The following is an 18,485-nucleotide window of genomic DNA, read 5'->3' as shown; positions in this document are numbered from 1 at the left end:
ATAGCTATCGGGCTCTAATTATACAAGAATCCTCTTTCTGAGAGAGTCCAGGCATACAGAAGTGAGTTGCCTAGAAAATTTCTGCTGACACTTTAAAAATATATTCCCTGCAGTCTCACACTCTTGCAGTTCCAATATTTGAAACAGTTCTTAAAGTCAAAGCGCTGTTATAGTTAATTAACCATCATCCAGATTTATATTTACTTTTGATTTAGGCTGGTAACTGAAGAAAGTCTCATTCTAGGACATTTTAAAATGCTTCCAACACCTGGGGTTAACTTGAAGGGGAAAAACAAGGAATCATTTATTTGGTAAGCAAAGAACACTGCCACATAATAGCTGTCCACCAGTTAATTCCGACCTTTGGCAATTTTATATGCATAATTAATAACTTTTTTGACACGAACTTTCTGAAACTCCCAAATATATTTTAAAACTTGGCTGTAGAAATCTACAAACAAAACTAAAACGTTTTGAAATTAATTTCAGGCACTCAGTGGATTAATGGACTAGTATGTTCTCAACAGTATGCTCCAAGAGAAATTTCACATTTTTGGTACTGATATACTGCCCTTAGAATTTCTCTAAAATTTGTCCTCCTGATCCCTCATTAGAGAGAACTTTTTCAAATGCCAAATCAAACCCATATCTGACGGGACACCAAGCAGTGGGAAGGCCTTTTAGTAGGTCGATGTCTTTAACAAAGACGTGGACAAGGAGGGCTTGATGGCATACGTCTGGAAACCCAGCACTCAGGAGCTTGAGACAAGGAGAATCACTGTAGCAAGACCATGTCTCAAAAAACAAAAAAAAAGCGGCGGATAAACTTAAGTGCGCTCAGATGCTTGGTTTCCTACAATTTTGGAAGGCCTCTCTAGATTGGTTAGATGGGAAAAGAAAACAAACCTCGCCTGACCTACTTTCCGTAAGCGAACAATTGCGCATGCGCATAGGCGAATTACAGCGCAATGGGGCGTGGCGTGGCCGGGCAACACTCGCTCCGCCCACCCGCCGGGGTTTTAACTGCTCGTGTTATTCCCAATACTGAACTTCCGTCTCTTCCCCTCTGACCTCGGAAAGGCGGGGGCGGGCCTTTAGAGGCGGAAGTTGCGATGCATTGTGGGCTCGTCTAGGGCTGCGGATCCTGAATGAAAGTGGCGCGCCGCCCTGGTCGTTACCCGGACAGAAGCTGGTGGCGTTCGGGTCCTGGTGGGGATTCCGGTGCCACTGGTGCCCACCGGACTCTTGAGTAGCGGCAGCACAGGTCGGATCTGCGAGGACCTAAGATATGGCTCACAACAAAATCCCACCGCGGTGGCTGAACTGTCCGCGGCGCGGCCAGCCGGTGGCAGGTAACCTGGGAGAGGGGTGTTCGAATCCCCACTCCGGCCGGGCCGGGGCTGGGCTGACTGCACAGCGCAGCTTTCGCTGGTTCAGCACCGGTTAGCGGTATTTCAGGACAAGAGTGTGCGCGGTCGGAGATTTGGTGGATGAGTAGGAACGTGAACGGGAAGGAGTGGATCGGGAACCCTGGTCTCTGTTCCTGTAGGCTGAGTGTTGCGAACCGGGCGGCAGACAGGAGGCTTCTCTGCGGGAACTCAGGGCCAGTAAGACAGTGGACGGTATTTGGAAGCTTAGTTAGAAGTTTTTGAACATTTTGGGAAGGTTCTTGCCTCTTGGAAGGAGAGGAGAGGAGAGAGGAGAGAGGAGAGAGGAGAGAGGAGAGAGGAGAGAGGAGAGAGGAGAGAAGAGGCAAGTGTGGGTCGACCCTGAGTCTGTGAGTAGGAGTTTTTTTGTATTTTTAAAAATGACATTTATTGTGGGCTTTCTATGTTTATTGAGTTGGGCATACAGTAAACTTGCAAGTATATAGTTCGGTAAAGTTTGGTGACACACATGTATATTCAGGGGAACACCCATAAACTCATCACCCTTATTAAACTAAAACTCCAAAACGGAGAGTTCTTTGAAATGATTGAGTTTATCGTGCCGTTACAAATGCTGGCTAAAAAAAAAGAATGGCCTGAACAAACTTTGCATGGCTAGGTAGCAGTTTGAACTATGTTGGCTGGACCTACATGTAAAATACAAGCTTGTTGGAGCATTTTTACAGTAAAATACAAGCTTGTTGGAGCATTTTTACAGTAAAGTTTGAGGAAGGAATACATGAATTATAGCCATGACTTTACATTAGCTATAGTAAGCAGGGTAACATGAAGCAGGGAAAGCTTTAGTGGAGAACAGTCCAGACAAGCATAAGATGTATTTTTTGACTTTAGAAAGACATTGTCTCAAAATACAATGGTGAGGGATGTAGCTCAGAGGTAGAGCACCTGCCTTGCATAAGAGAGGTTCCTGGATTTAAAAGCCCCAGTACAACCAACCAGAAGAAGAAAGAAGGAAGAAAAGAAAAAGAAAGGAAAAGAGGAACACCGAAGTCTTTGTTGCTTCTGCTTCTGAGTTGTGATTGATAATTTGGACATTTTTTTGGTAAACGTCCACCAATCTGGGCTTTGGGTTGAGTTTTTTAGCATATATTTAGAAAGCCTTTTTTTTTGTGTGTGGGTTCAGTGGTTAACTGATTAACTTGCATTAACCCTTCCTCCATCCTCTTACCCCTGTATTTGTATTTGATTGTATTTACAATACAGTGTTTTAGAATTTCCAGCTCAGGGAACCATTTATCTGCTGTCACTGTAAATTAGTATTACCTAAAGTTTTTCTAATAAAAATATATATACTCTTTTTTGGAAGTGTTTGGCTTCTTTTGGTGAGCATGATTATTTTTGAGACTCTTCCTGATTTTAGCATATATTACTAGTTCATTCCTTTTTTATTTCTGAGTAGTATTCCCATTATTAAGAATTCATCACATTTTTTTTTTTTGTCCAAGGTCCATTAATCCAATCATCACACTTTTTTATCCAGTCAGTTGTTGACAATCATTTGGGTTATTTCCAGTGTTTACTTATGAAAAGTCTTGCCACAAAGTTTCATGTACAATTTTTTTGTGTGAGCATATGCTTTCATTTGTCTTATTTAATATCTGGGAGAGAAATGATTGGATAAGGTAGGTACTATATGTGTTTATTTATTTAGTTTGTTTGTTTTTGTTTTTGGTACCAGGGATCAAACTGACAACCTCACACTTGCCAGGAAGGTGCTTAAGCCACTCAGCCTATATATGTTTACTTTAAAAAAAAATTGCCAACCTCTTTTCCAGAGTGATAGTATTTTACATTCCCACTGTCAGTGCATGAAAGTTCATTTTCTTTACATCCTCTCTAAAACATAATATGTTAGTCATTTTAATTTCAATCATTGTAATAAATGTGTAGTAATGTCTTACTGTGGTTTGATGTTGATGAGAATCTTTTATTTTTGGACTATTTAGATATCTTTTATATATCTTTGTGATGTGTCCAAATCTATAGCTGATTTTCTTTTTAAGATCCTGAGTATCAAACCCAGAGCCTCATGTAAGCAGGAGCTCTGCCACTGGGTAAAACCCCAAGCTTGCTTTGATGTTTGTTGGCTTTTTGAGGCAGGATTTTACTATGTATTTCAGGATGGCCTTGAACTCCCTTGGTGCCCAGGCTGGCTTTAAATTTAAGGTCTTTCTGCCTTATTCTCTCAGTGCTGGGGTTAAAGGCATATGTCATCATAGGCCTGACTTTCTATTGGCAACTTCTTTTTCCTCAGTGCCTTCAGATTGAGCTACATTCCCAGCTCTGTTTTTTATTTTTTATTTTGAGACAGCACCTTGGTCAGTTGCTCAGGTTGAGCTTGAATTTTGGATCTTCCTGCCCCAGTCTCCCAGAGTGCGGGATTACAGGTGTGTGCCACTATGTCTGGCTTCTCATTATTATTTTTAAATTGAATATGTCTTACTGGATGTTCGTTTCTTATGATTGTCAATACAAGTCCTTTGTTGACTGTAAGCTTTTTTTTGACGATAAGCTTTTGCGTATCTTTCCCTTTGCTTTTTTTTTAATCGGTACCGGGGATCGAACTCACGACTGCCTGCTTGCAAGGCAGGTGCTTATGCCGCTGAGCTAAATCCCCAGCCCCTTTCCCTTTGCTTTTTATTCTCTTAACACTTTCATTTGAAAAATAAAAGTGCTACATTTTAACTAATTTCACTTTATTGCCCTTTTTAGAAGGTAGTTTTGATAAAAAAAAAAGCATGTGTAGTAAAGTGTGAATACTTCATGTTGAGTGTCTTTTCATAATTAGGTGGTAATGATGACCTAATTATTTAAAGTTGTTGGAAGAGGAGAGTCTGTGGTCACTTTTTTGTTCTATATTTTGTTCTATATTATCAGCTTGTCTTTTTTTTGAACCAGGGATCGAACTTAAGACCTTGCACTTGTCTGGCAGGCCCTTATGCTACTGAGCTAAATCTCTGACCTTACCAGCTTATGTTGACATTTTATTTTATATCTTCAATTAATAAAGCTGTATTAATAGATAAAAGTGATACTAAAGTATAATCTAAGCAAGTCTTAGTATGAGGAAATTTTTATGAAAAGCGTAATAATTTTATATTTGAGCCTGTTTTATTTTGATACTGATAATTGAACTCAGGACGCTATGTCCCTGAACCATATCCTCAGCCCCTTTTATATTTGATTGTGAGACTTTGTCTTGCTAAGTTGCTCAGGCTGGTCTTGAACTTACTATCTTTTTTAATCTTCTTGCCTCAGCCTCCCAAGTAGCTGGGATAACAGAGGTGTGCCATTTTATCTAGCTTATTTGAACCATTTTTCACACATTTGCAATTAAAATGAAGATAATTCTACTTGAAAATCATTCTTTAACATTGATCACAGTTCTTTAGATTTTTCTTTGTAGATCTTCATGGCCACTGAGTCTGACTTTGTTTCCTGCAGTCTCTCATAGTATGTACATCTTTCTTATATGTGATTTTCTACTTGGAATTATAAAGACACATTATTAGTATTTGTTTGTGGTACATAATAATCACATTTATCTTGGGCAGTTGGTACATGTGGGTCTCGTGTTCTGAACCATTTTGTTCCTCTGTCCCACCTTTCCCATTCCCCTCTTCCTTTGATCACTTTCCATCTCCACGAAGTCTATCTTTCTGTTTCTTGTCATCTCTTTTTTATTTTGGTCTTCACATTATTTATATTTTGGGTTTCTCATATAAATCATGTGATATTTAACCGATGAGCAAACTCTTAACCCTAGATGCCAGACTTTTTTTAGCCTGAACATGTTTCATGGGTCCCTTGTTACAGTTATCTGTTATACTGTATTTGTAAGGAAAACAAAATCTTAAATTCTTGTCAGAGTGAACATTTTATATTTGTAATTAGAAACACTATTTACCATGTAGAACCTAGCAAATGGTCAGTTGAACTATAGTCCTCATATTTTAAAATATTTAAAAGATGCTGAAAAATCATTATTACTATGGTAATTTTTTTGCCAGGGCATGGGGTCTTGCTAAGTTTCCCAAGCTGAACTCATAATCGTCTTGTTCAGCTTCCCAGTAACTGGAACTATAGGAATGTGTCACCATGCTCCCATATGTTTTAAAAAAATCAGAATTCTAATGTAAGGTCTGCTGTATGGCAATGAAAAATACTAGAACCTTGGCTTATTGTTAAATAATTGGTACAAATCTGGCTCTTTCTGGAAGAAGACAGCAAGTAAGGTGCTAAGCTCCAGGCTACTTTTTGTCTAAGAAATTGAGTAGTGTGTCTCCCCTTCTACTTGGTTAGGAATGGAGGAGCTCAGGAATAAAAGTGTGTGTGTGTGTGTTTTTTTTTTTTTTTTTTTTAACTCTTTGATTATATTGTGATATTTTGACCTGCAAAACTAGATTCTTCCTTCTTGTGATTGAGTCATTAGGTTTACTTCTCTGATTAATTGTAGTTCTTGAATAGAATCCTGGACCACACAGACAGCCAAACTAGATTTCTACTAGTAATCAGTACTCTGATTTGTGATGCTGATTAGAAAGGGAAGTAAATATAGCAGAATTCTTTATTTTTCTCTGAATTTCCATGGAAGTTCTGTGTCTTTTGAGTCCTAGAAGTGTTTGTGACACATTGTGTATTTTGGAAAAGGCAAGGTTTAACAGTTTTATAGTAGGGCAAGATGTACTAACTATATTTTTATTAACTTTAGTGAGAAGTAATAATACTCCTCCTCTCAGTCTCCAATATGGACTGCTGAATCCCAAAAGCACTGAATTACATCCTCAACTCATTTTTGAGACAGGATCGCCCATATTTGTCAAGGCTGGCCTCAAATTTGTAATCTTTCTGCCTTAGGCTGCCAAGTAGCTAGATTATGTGCTCCACTGTACCTTGCCACATTCCCATTTTGTACTATTCTCTTTTTTTCTCCCTGATTATAAAAGTAATCATGCTTACTGTAACTTTTTTTTTGGTACCAGTGATTGAACTCACGATCTCAGTGGCTTGCTAGGCAGGTGCTTATGCCACTGAGCTACCCCAGCCCCAGTAAACTTTTGATATTTTTCAAATTGAGGACAGTGTGTATGGCCACTCAAGTTTTTTTGTGGTAAACATTAGGAGGATCTTAGTACTAAAGTTTATGATTTTCCTAAACTAAAGTATGTACAATTACCTTATAAAGTCACCTTCTCTAGTTAAATCAGGCTTGGAATGAGAGAGAGTTTTTGGAAATAAGACTAAACTTTATTTTTGCAGAGTTCTTTTGTTTCTACTTTAGAGTGCTGGGGTTCAGGTAAACAGAAGAAAACAAACATGTAATTTTTTTTTTTCCCCTGGAGACTGTAGTTCAGGCTGGCCTTGTATTCACTGAGTAGACTGGGTTGGCCTTGAAGTTGTGGCAGTCCTCCTGTCTTAACCTCCCTAATATTGGGTTTATGTGTGTGTGCCACCATACCCGACTGGTGATATCTTAGAAGTACATAATATAAAATTATTTCACACTTACAGTGTATAAAGAATTTACTGGCATCTGTAGGAATATGAAGATAAGAGGTAGTCTGTGACAGTGATGGTGACTTGACATTTTTATTTTGAGATGGATCTCTGAGGCTAGTCTCTTTTTTTTTTTTTTTTTTTTTTTGTCTTTTTGAGACAGGGTCTCTATGCAGTTCAGGCTGGCCTTGAGCTCACTTTGTAGCTCAGGCTCATCTTGAACTTGCAACAATTCTCCTGCCTCAGCCTCCTGAGTGCTGGGGTTATAGGCATGTGCCACCACACCTGGCTATGGTTGCTAATGTGTGACCTCAAATAATTGTCTGGCTTCAATCTTCTGAGAAACTGGGACCGTAGGCATGTTTACTTAGCAAATACATGAGAGTCTACTTAGCCTTTGGGATTAGGGAGATGAGTACATCACATTAAAACCACACAGTCTGGGTCTGGGGACATGGCTTAGTGGTATTGTGGTTGAATCTCACTATTGCAAGAACAACCACACTCTATTAATAATTGTAGTGTAGAATATGATGGGATGCCATTTTTGTTTCGGGGTTATAATGTATTTGTTTTGGGGTTGGGGGATAACTGGGAAGAAGAACATCAAGAAAGGCTTCTCAGAGATGATAGGCTAATTATATGGAGTAGAAAGTTTTTTTGTGGGGGGGTGCTAAATAGTTAGAGGTGGAAAAGCACTGTTAGGATAAAATGATGGTAGGATTTGGGACTGAAAAATTGTGTTGTGAGGATAGAGGATGGAGAGTAAGAGCCAGATCATATGGGCTAGTAGGATATGATTAGGGATTCTAATGTTAATATACTTCTCATGTACACTGGCTGCATCAAAGTTTTTAAAATATTGGGTTGAGGGGCTGGAGATTTAGCTCAGTGGCGTGAGCGCCTGCCTGGCAAGCGTGAGGTTGTGAGTTCAATCCCTGTTGCCAAAAAAAAAAAAAAAAAAAAAAAGTGGAAGTGGAGACGCGAGTTAGAGTTGTGGTAGGCCAAGTGACAGAAAGTGGTGATTGATAGGTTTTTCCTAGGCGCAGTAGAAAAGCAAGAGCAAAGGAAAAAAAGAAGGCCTTTGTCATAGCACTGGGCTGCAGTAAGTAGAGAGCAAGATCCCCTGGGTAGACAATGAAGCCTTGAGCTTTTATTCAGTTTTACAGAGGGTGGAGTTGGAAGGAGTGGCTGAGTGAAGTTCTGACAGCTGATTGGAGGAATGGTGGCGCATGCGCAAAAAGCAGAGCGTTCAATTTTTCAGGTTTGCTAGTGGAAGCCAGTGTTGTAGGAAAGTGCTGTCCAGCGTACGTTGGGTAGGCACCACGCTGAGGCTGGCGGAGCTTCAGATTTGCGGAACCAATGATTGACGGTTTGGAAGTGAGAAGTCAAGAATATTAGACTGATTTGAGAAATAAAAAATCGACACAACTTGGTGTTGAATTCAGAATGAAACGAGTTAGAATTGGATCCTCCATTAATAGCTTATTCGCTGGGATGATTGGTGTATTAGGGCAGTGATGGTGAACCTTTCAGTGATAATAAACAGCTGGCTGCAGCACATGTGCCATAGGTTTGCCACCACTGCATTATGGGAAAGGAGGTTGCCATAAAGTCTCCTAAGAAAGCATCTTTGAGCATCCTCAGTGCTGCCACATGCCCAGCTGAGGATACTCAAAGATCCCCATTGTCCACGTTGAGATGTTAAGGTTGTTACTATTTTATTTCTTTTTCTTTTTTTTTTTTTTTTTTGTCTTTTTCCTTTTTACCGGTACCGGAGATCGAACTCACGGCTGCCTGCTTGCAAGGCAGGTGCTTATGCCGCTGAGCTAAATCCCCAGCCCCTATTTTATTTCAATATCATAATTTTCTTTTATTTGACAGAAATTTGAGAGGAGACTCTCGTTTTTTTTTTCTCCTGAAAGAGAGTCTCACTGTGCAGCCCAGGATGGTCTTTGAACCCACCAGGTAGCCCAGGCTGACCTTAATCTTGTGGCCATCCTCCTTCCTCAGTGCTGCCACATGCCCAGCTGAGGATACTCAAAGATCCCGTTGTCCACGTTGAGATGTTAAGTAAGCATTTGATTATATGGTCTGGAATTCAAAGAAGTTCCAGTTGGAGATGTGCATGTGTGAATGAGTATGAAGACAGTTTTTAAAGATGTGGTAGATGATCACTAAGTATTTAATGCTATTTCTTTAACACACAGCACAAATATATAAAAACATTTATTTCTTGCACATATTACAATGCATTGTGTGGTAGGGGAGCTTTTTGTGGTAGCTTCTCTCTGATTGGTAACTCTAGGTTGTTTCTGTCTTATGTTACTGTCCTCTTACGCGTGTGACTTAAGAGTTGTCATATAGAGGAGGAACAGGAATAGATGCTTTCTTAGGAGACTTTATGGCTAGCCTTGCAGTGGCATAACTTCTTCCCCGTATAGAACTGAGCAGAATCCAGTCATATGACCTTATTCCAAGTACAAGAGAAGCTGAGAAATGTAGTTTTTTCCTGTGCCCTGGAAAAAGAAAATAAATGGAATTTGCTTAATGGCGTTTTCTTCTGCTATAGCAATGGATAAAATCTTCAAGTGGAGAATATAGAGTAGAGAAGAAGGCCTAGAATGGAACCCTGGGAAGCCAGACATTTGAAGTTGGGTAAAGGATAAAAGAGGAAACAAAGGAATTAGGAGGAATAACTAAAAGGGTTAGTGTTAGAGTAGTAGACACTGTAGGATTCTGGTGTTATTGATGACAAAGTTTTTCAAGCAAGGAAGAGTTGTCAGATGCCAACGTTAAGGTACTAGGAAAGGTGGTAATCATGTGAAGGTATTAGTGGCTGATATTTTCAGTGGGATTGGAGTCAGAAGCCAGGTTGGAATGGGTTGCAGAGTTACTTGATTGCAGGTTTCTTAAAGAGTTTATTGGATTGATGAAGGCATGATTATATGCTCCTGAGGCCTGTCAAAGAGTAATGCTTATCTTTTGGATGGGGATTCAGTGAGCCCAGCAAGGACGATTAGAAGAGACGTGCAGTGGCTAGCTAGGAGTAGCTGGGGTCAGAACCTGGAAGATGGAGGATAGTCTTCCATTGGTCCATCCAGCGGTGGGGTGGGCCTTAATTGTCTCAGCAGATGCTACTTTGGTGAGTAATGCACAAAGACCAGGTGTAGTTTTTTTTTTTTTTTTTTTTTTGAGAGACAGCATCTGACTCTGTAATTCAAGATGGCCTTGAACTCACTACGTGGCCACACTGGACTCTTGGTTCCTGCCCTGCCTCCTGAGTGCTGGGATTACAGGCGAGTGCCTCCATGCCCTGCCAGTGTGTTCATTCTACTAGAAGCCAGTGAAGACAGATGATGACTTATGAAGTGGCAGTTGTCTGCTTCCCCACTGTGCCACAGTTTCTGCCTCCTAGGAATGGATTTGCCTCTAGGAGGAGGTAAAGTGAAAGGAGTGAGGGAAGAGAATTTCGATTGACTGTGGCCTCTCTCTCTTTTTTTTTTTTTCCTCTCCTTACTGGGAATTGAACTAATGACCTTGTGTTTGCCAGGCAGGTGCTGTCCCACCGAGTCATATCCCCAATTCCACTGTGGGCTGTCTTGAATGGTAGCACAAAATTTAAATTAGGTACTGTTACGAAGAAGTAAAGTCTTTACATTTTTTTGCACATATGTATAATGTATGTGTATAATAGGTGAATTGAAGGTGAGGAAGTAACACTCGCTGTTTCCTGAGATGGTCTTGAACTCCTGGAGGCAAGTGGCCCTCTTGTCTCAACCTCCTGGATATATGTGCCATCGCTCCTGGCTTTTGGCCTTATCTTGGTTGCCAACTTGTAGAATTTATTATGATCTTAAAAGCCCCAAGGCAAGACTTACTTGTTTTATTCTTTGCTGTACTGAGGATTGAACTTGGGACCTTCATAATCAACCACATCCCAAGTCCTATTTACTTTTCATTGTGAGACAGATTTTTGAGTAAGTTGCTAAGTTGCCAGTGCTGGGCTGAACTTTTAATATTCTGTCTCAGTGTCCCAGAGTGCTGGGATTACAAATGTGTACCACCATGCCTTTTTTAGGACCTTTAAAACGTACCATTTAGACTGAGAGTATTTCATGAATAGCTGCATTTATGGATTATGTTTGCATTTGTGATTTTGAGAATTGCTAGCTATAGAGTTTTAACCTGAAGTGTTTTCTTTAATAAACAATATTACCTGTTTTACTGTTTAGGAAAGTTCTTACCTCTGAAGACAATGCTGGGACCAAGATATGATAGTCAAGTTGCTGAAGAAAATCGGTTCCATCCCAGTATGCTCTCAAATTATTTAAAGAGTTTAAAGGTAAGAAGCAAACTTTTTTTTTTTTTTTGCTTCTCATTTGATTTTGTTCTCTATGTGGCTTTTAAAAAGATTTTATTTTAAAGTCATTAATAGAGGAAGTTGAAAAACTTGCATGTATAGTTCTAGGAATTCTTTCCCTAGTTTTTTAGTAGTGGCATTTTATATAATGCAGAAAACTGACATTGGTACAATATTCTTTTTTTTTGTATTTTTACTGGTACCAGGGATTGAACTCATGACTGCCTGCTTGCAAGGCAGGTGCTTATGCCGCTGAGCTAAATCCCCAGCCCCAGGTACAATATTCTTAGACTGCAGAATTTATACATTTGTCAGCACATGTTTAAATTTCCGGTGGTGGCTATAGAAATCTTTCAGAGGAACTTCCTCATATTACCTTTTATGAAAAAAAATCCATTTATTGTCTTAATCTTTGTGTCTAGCAATAACCAGTATCTGAAGAAATCAGTAGAGATAACACCAGGTTTCGTGAAACTTGCCTCTAGTCTCTGCTACTTGGAAGACTTAGGAAGGGCAGTTACAGCAGCCCAGTTCAAGCGGGCAACAAGTTGATGTCCTGTAAAATAGTCAGTAGAACTCATTAGAGGAGGTGGAATGAGTGTATTTTTGAAGGATACTTCTTTGTGATGTGTGAAATTTAAATGTTTTTGCCACTTCTCCCCCATAAAAATGGAGACTAATCATTATGTAGACTAGTCGACTTTAAGGCAGGGTGTTTTTCTTTTTGTCTTTTTGAGACAGGGTCTCTATGCAATTCAGGCTGGCCTTGCCTGCCTCAGCCTCCCGAGTGCTGGGATTACACTCGGGAACCACCATGCCTGGCTAGACCAGTCTTCTTTAGGGAAATCCAACAGTTTCTCTGTAAGCAGTAAGGAAAGGAGGGAGAGAGACAGAGATAGAGACAGAGACAGAGACAGAGACAGAGACAGTGAGATACCATGATTTAACAAGTGCAGATCGTTGCTCTTGCTCTTCTTTCCAGAGTATGAATGTCCTGTGTATGTCAGAATGTCATAAACGATCAGTGAACTCACTGTGTTCCTTTGTTTGGGCTCAGGGCAGGCATGAATATTTAGTGAGGCTATTTTACCAAGCTGTATGTGATTCTAATTTTTAAAGGTATTTCATACCATGTGGCCCCTTGAACAAGCCAATGATTTTAGTTAGTGTTTAACAGAAAAATAATGGCTTTTGTTGCAACCTAGGAAGAAAAACTATAAAAACGACTGTGATCAGTTTATTGAGAGATGCAGTTAAGTCTCTAATGAGATACACAAGTATGACTGAATGTCTCTTTTTTTTTTTTTTGGTGGCATTGCCGGCTGACTCTAGTATGGACTGAGCTATATCCTCAGTCCTTTTTTATTTTTTATTTTGAGATAGGGTCTTAGGTATTGGTAGACTTTGATACTTCTGTTGCACATACTGATCTCGTATGTTCTTTATTTTCACTGAAAATGAAGATGAGTTTTTTTCTTTTTTTGTTTTTTTCTTCTTCTTCTTCTTTTTAGTGATTACTGTGTGTTCTATGATTTCCTGGAAGAGAAGAAAGAAATTGCTTTTTTTTGGTACTGGGGATTGAACACATGACATCTTGCTTGCCAGGCAGGCGCTTAACACTGCTGAGCTAAATCACCAGCCCTGGAAATTGCTTTTTTTAAAAATTGCTTTCTTATATACCCTACAAGTCTCTCTTCATTTTTCACCTTGCTTCTTTAAGAAGTGTATTAGTTTTAGACTTCAGTGCATTTTCAGATAATAGATAGGACTCTTAGTCAACAGAAAGAAAGGGGAGCATACTCATGTCCATTTGTGTGGTGTAAGTGACTTGTCTCATAGTGTGTGATACAATGTGGTGTAGTCAGTAAATATGAACAGAGTGATGGTGGCTTTTTTGGGTGCTGGGTGATATGTTTCTGCCCTAGAACTGTGTGTATTTCATACTGATGCTGTGTCTGCTCCTGACTCTATGATAAATCATAGGTGCAGAGACAGATGCTGAAAAAGTGTGGTGTGTTTTAATTTTCGAGTAGACTCATGTTGAGAGTAGAGTCTGTTTTCCTTATTTTTCTCTTCCTTGTAGGCATTATTTTATTGAGTACCTGGTGAGTTGTTACCTCAAATAAAGCTTGAATAATAGTACTTCTACTGTCAGTTGTTCATTGGCAGAGGGAACACTATACCTCTCTCCATGAGGATAAATAAACTGTAGTATAGCCATTTAGTTAACTTGATTTGCAATAAATTTAGTTACTAGTAAATTTGCTTTCTCTTTCTTTTTTTTTTAGGTTAAAATGAGCTTGTTGGTAGATCTGACAAATACTTCAAGGTTCTATGACAGGCATGATATAGAAAAAGAAGGAATCAAATACATAAAACTTCAATGTAAAGGGTAAGTTATATGTTGTCTCTTTTAATTGAAACTTTTAATTGAAATTTGTAATCTTTTTATTAAAAAATTATTTTTTCCATATTACTAGACATGGTGAATGCCCTACAACTGAGAATACTGAGACATTCATTCGTCTCTGTGAGCGGTTTAATGAAAGAAACCCACCTGAGCTTATAGGTATGATTGGTTTTGGCACTGTTGAATGCTTTGTTTGTCATTTGGATTTCTGTTTTTTTTTGCAAGTGGGCTCATGGGGAATGTTTTACCTCTCTTCTAAGTAGTCACCAAGTAAAGAGTTTTGTGAGTTATATAGTAGATTACTTTTGTATTTTGTATGTTTTTCCAGATAAAGTCCAGTCATTCCTCTTTAGGTATAGTGTTAGGAAAACTATCCTCTACAAATTCTTTTATTTATTTATTTATTTCTGAAACAGAGTCTCACTAAATAGTCCTGGCTGACTTTGAACTGGAGATCTTCCTACGTCAGGCCATTGGAGTACTAGGATTATAGGAGTATGCCACAGTGTTTAGCTTCAATCTTAACTACTAAGTTTTTTGGTAATAGTTTTATGTTTTATACATTTATACATATTCCCCTGAAACTTTGTCATTTGTTTCCATAGGTTTCTGAGAGTGATCCATGTTGATGTGTGTACCTATAGTTCATTTTGTTGCTGTATTAGCATTCTGATTTATGGATATACTATATTTTGTCTAATCTCCAGTGGATAGAGAGTTCCTTAAGCAAATATTTATTGATTGCTGTCCTGTGTCAGGACAGGGACTCTTGAAACATATCAGGGAAGAAAACATAAAACATGTCCCGGCTGCCAGATGTGGTCATGCCTATAATCCCGTAATTTAGGAGGGTGAGGTGGGAAGATCACATTCAAGGCTGGGCTGACACACATAAGGAGTGTAGGACCAGCCTGAACCACAGAGTGAGACCATAATTTTATTTCAGAACTGGCCAAATAGAGTTCTAGTTTTCATGCAGCTTGAATTCTAATGTGGACTGGGGTTGGGGGAGTCAGCTAATAATAGATAACTTTCCTAAAATGGCAATTTGACAGTTGAGTTATTTTCTGTTTTTTTTTTTTTTTTTTTTTTTGTCATCATAAAAATTCTATTAGGAGTGGTCTAGAATTTTCAAGGTTTGGTATTTATTTTTTTGGTGTTTCTAGTATTTATGTTGGCATGTGGTTTATGTATTTATTTTTTGGTACTGGGAATCAAACTCAGGAACTTGTGCTTGCCAGGCAGGCAAATCTCTGGCCTTGAAGGCATATGGTTTAAATTGAGGCTGTAGTTTAAATATTTTCTATATAACCAGTCACTTGTTTTAGCATTTTTGAATCATTCTCTTCTGATAGCTAAATGAGGTTAATTAACTTTGTCTGAAAAATCCCCCAGTTCGTTTGTCTTTTAATTTTTAAGTTTTTCTTCATTCAGAGAGTCACTGAAAAACTGTTAGTAAAGTTCAGGGAACATACATTACACAAGATGAATATGAAAACAACAACTTTCCTACAAATAAAGAGTAACTACTTAGAAACTGTGTTTGGAGAACAGTCTCACTAACCTTAATATTTGCTAACGTGCTGACCATTACTTCTCTGCTAAGCTCTGTATAGGCGATTTCATGCACTTATCTCATTTTGTTCTCATAGCAACCCTGTTAAGTACGTATTATTGTCAACCCATTTTATAATAAATTGAGGCATGGCAAGGTTAAGTGACTTGCTCAGTGTTACACAGCAGTAAGGATTAGAGTTTAGATTGGGTCCCATGATATCTCAGTTGAGAAATCATTTTTTAAGCTATAACAGAAATACAGAACACCAAGGAATAAAGTTAATAAAAAAATGTCGGTGGTCTTTATGAATTGAACATACGTAATGTTGAAGACTTAAAAAATGGAAGACATTACTTGTTTCCATGTCAATTTCAAATTTTTAATGTTATTCCTAGAACAACCTTGATAAGATTGTGGCAGAATGACTGTGAGTTAATTTATATTTGTAAAATTGATTGCCTGCCTTGCCAGTAAATATTAGTTAAACACGGAAAAGAATTGGCAAATAAAACAAACAAGATTATGGGTAAGAAAAATTTGAATAACAAAAACAATGAGGGGATTTTTCTTATAAGTTATGAAAGCATATAGGTAGGAAGGCCAAAATAGTATTTTCTTGATGATAAGGGAATTGTTTTTCAAATCAGAAGGGAAAGGTATGATTATTCAGCAAATAATGTTCAGGCATTTGACCAGTCATTTAATAAATACTTTTGGATGGATTAAATATTTTGAAAATAGAGAATGAACCTGGGGCCTTCACACTGAGCTACCTTCCCTCATCTCCTTTAAAAAGTTTTTGAGATAGTCTCACTGAATTGCTAGCTTGCCTAGGCAGAGTTTGAACTTGTGATCCTCCTGCCTCAGTCTCCCAGAATCAAATGTGTTCCACCATTCCCAGGTATTTGTTTTTTAAATTTTAGAGTAAGGAAAAATATGCCATGAATAACACTGAAAGTAGAACCCATAAACAAGCATTTTTAGGAGCCCTTCTGGACTGCTTAAATCAGAATCTCCTGAGGATACCTGTTGGTAATGTGTGTTCTATGACTTTATCCTGGACCTACATAATTAAAATTCATGGTTAGGAAGCCCAGGAATCTAGATTTTTAAGATAAAGTTCTTAGGGGATTTTTGTGTACCCTTAATTTTGAGAACTACTGTTAAAACTTGAAATGTGACTGTTAATGACTGAGTAACAGCTACTATTAATGAACAAATTTTTATATTCTTAAACAGAAATGTGACAAAAAGATACTTGACAAATTGGGAAAAATGTTAGAGGCATCTATGACAGAGAAAAAGTCAGTGCTTATGTGTAAACATGTAAACTAAGAGGTGAAAGAGGCCTTAATTAAAAAAGATGGAACACAGTGAAAAAGCAGTTTACAGAAGAAATACAAATAGCCAAGAGACGTGAAAAAACTGGACTCTTAGTTGTTAACTAGAGATGTAGTGGACTGGAGATTTAGCTTAGTGGCATAAGCGCCCACCTTGCAAGTGTGTGGTCGTGAGTTTGATCGTGAGTTTGATCCCTGATACCGATAAAAAACAAAAAGACAAAAAAAAAAAAAAAAAAAAAGAAAAAAAGAGAGATGTAGTTAAAAATATATGTTTTTATCCTTTCTCCTCATAAAACTTGTGAAGACATAAAAAATTTAAAATTCCGTCATTGTCAAGGACTGGATGGATTATGTTACAGTGCTAATTGGTATAGCTGCTCTGGAGTAACAGCTGGCCAATATTTCTCATACCTGATCCCCTTGCCCCATGGAGTTGAATCCAGGGTCTTGGCAGGGAGCTATGTCCCAAGTGGTTTAATTTTGAAACAGAGTTTCTATGAGTTTCTAGGCTGCTAGAATTCTGTGCCTGCACTTCCAACCTCAGCTTCCCAGAGAGCTCTAGGAATACAGCAGGCCTAAAAATACTGGCCTGTTTTAACATTTTAATTGTTTTAGTTTCAGAGGAGGAGTTTTCATCAGTTTTATACATATTCTGGCAGAAGTATACTTGTGACCAATAATAAACATTTATGATGTAGCAAAATTTATATTCAAATTGTTTATTTTCAGAGCTGCTTGGGTTAAAAAAGATCATCGTTAAACTAGATGATATAATTGTTAATCCATGAGTTGCAATTAACAGTTGATTGAACCTTCAGTTGATAATGAACTGCCTGAAACTATTCTTTTTAGGAAGAACTATAGCTTCATATTCCTTATTTAAAACACCTTGGGGCCTATTTTTGTTTTTTATTTTTCCTCTACTGAGATTTGAACCTAGGACCTTCTCACTGCACTAAATCCCCAGCCATTGAAAAATTATTTACTTACCATAGCATTTGTTACCAAATAGCTAGTTTATCTAGGCTGGGCTTGAATATCAGTCATCTGGTCTCTGTCTACCAGATGCTGCCTTGCTAGTATATGTGTGTGTGTGTGTGTGTGTGTGTGTGTGTATGTATTTTGCTATATATTGTAGGCTGTATTGGAGCTTACTGTGTATCCCAGGCTGACTCCAAACTCAACAATCTTCCTTCTGTGTCAGCCTCCTAAGTGCTGGGTTACAGGCGTGGGCTACCGTTCCTGCTTTCGAATTCGGTTTTCTTACCAGGATCTCATAGTGTCATGCATTGCATTTTGTTATATGCATGTATTTTCTCTGATTTTTTTCTCTTTAATGACTTCAGTTGGTTAGAGAACCCAGTCATTTCCTGTAAAATAGTCCACATTTTAGATTTGTGTGGCATTTTTCTCTGTTATCAACATATGGTTGACTATCTCTTATCTAAAGTGCATGGGACCAGAAGTGTTTCAGAAGGTGGAGTTTTTTTTCAAAGTTCGGAGTAATGTAATATCTTGGGAATGAGAGCCAGGTCTAAATATGAAATTCATTTATGCTTCATATGTGCCCAGCTTGAAGGTAATTTTAAACAGTTATGGGTGTGAAATGAATTTTCTACTTGCAATGTCATATCTGTATTCAAGATACTTTCAGTGTGGGAGCATTTTGTGTTTTTAGATTAGGAATATTCACCGGTTACCTATTCCTTCATGTATTGTGTTGTCCTGTGAATTAGTAGTTAAATCTAAAGACATAATTATGTTCAATTTTATGATCTTAGATCACAAAACTTCATAGCTGATCCTATGCACTTTGTTTCTACCACATTAGGAGGCACAGAATATCTGGTAGTCCTACTTGTGGTAC

At 38.2% G+C, this 18,485-nt stretch overlaps 1 protein-coding gene across 3 annotated transcripts in view; it reads left to right on the top strand.

Moving 5' to 3' along the window:
- The first annotated feature begins 1,049 nt into the window (after window positions 1–1,049).
- Window positions 1,050–18,485, top strand: part of Rngtt (RNA guanylyltransferase and 5'-phosphatase) — a 271,102-nt gene continuing 253,666 nt past the window's right edge. The window contains exons 1-5 of one of the 3 annotated variants that reach the window (XM_063233201.1): window positions 1,050–1,352; window positions 10,145–10,386; window positions 11,180–11,289; window positions 13,596–13,699; window positions 13,788–13,876. In XM_063233201.1, coding sequence (XP_063089271.1) covers window positions 10,311–10,386; window positions 11,180–11,289; window positions 13,596–13,699; window positions 13,788–13,876 — 379 coding nt within the window. In that variant the 5' untranslated portion in view covers window positions 1,050–1,352; window positions 10,145–10,310. Of the gene's footprint in view, window positions 1,353–10,142; window positions 10,387–11,179; window positions 11,290–13,595; window positions 13,700–13,787; window positions 13,877–18,485 lie in introns of all 3 variants that reach the window. The other 2 variants (XM_063233199.1, XM_063233200.1) reach the window with 2 other exon arrangements.

Source organism: Cavia porcellus, unplaced genomic scaffold (assembly GCF_034190915.1).
Source record: "Cavia porcellus strain 051 isolate PalLab524CR breed Dunkin Hartley unplaced genomic scaffold, mCavPor4.1 scaffold_22, whole genome shotgun sequence".
Classification (NCBI taxonomy): Eukaryota; Metazoa; Chordata; class Mammalia; order Rodentia; family Caviidae; genus Cavia; species Cavia porcellus.
This window is presented reverse-complemented; position numbering and strand designations above follow the sequence as displayed.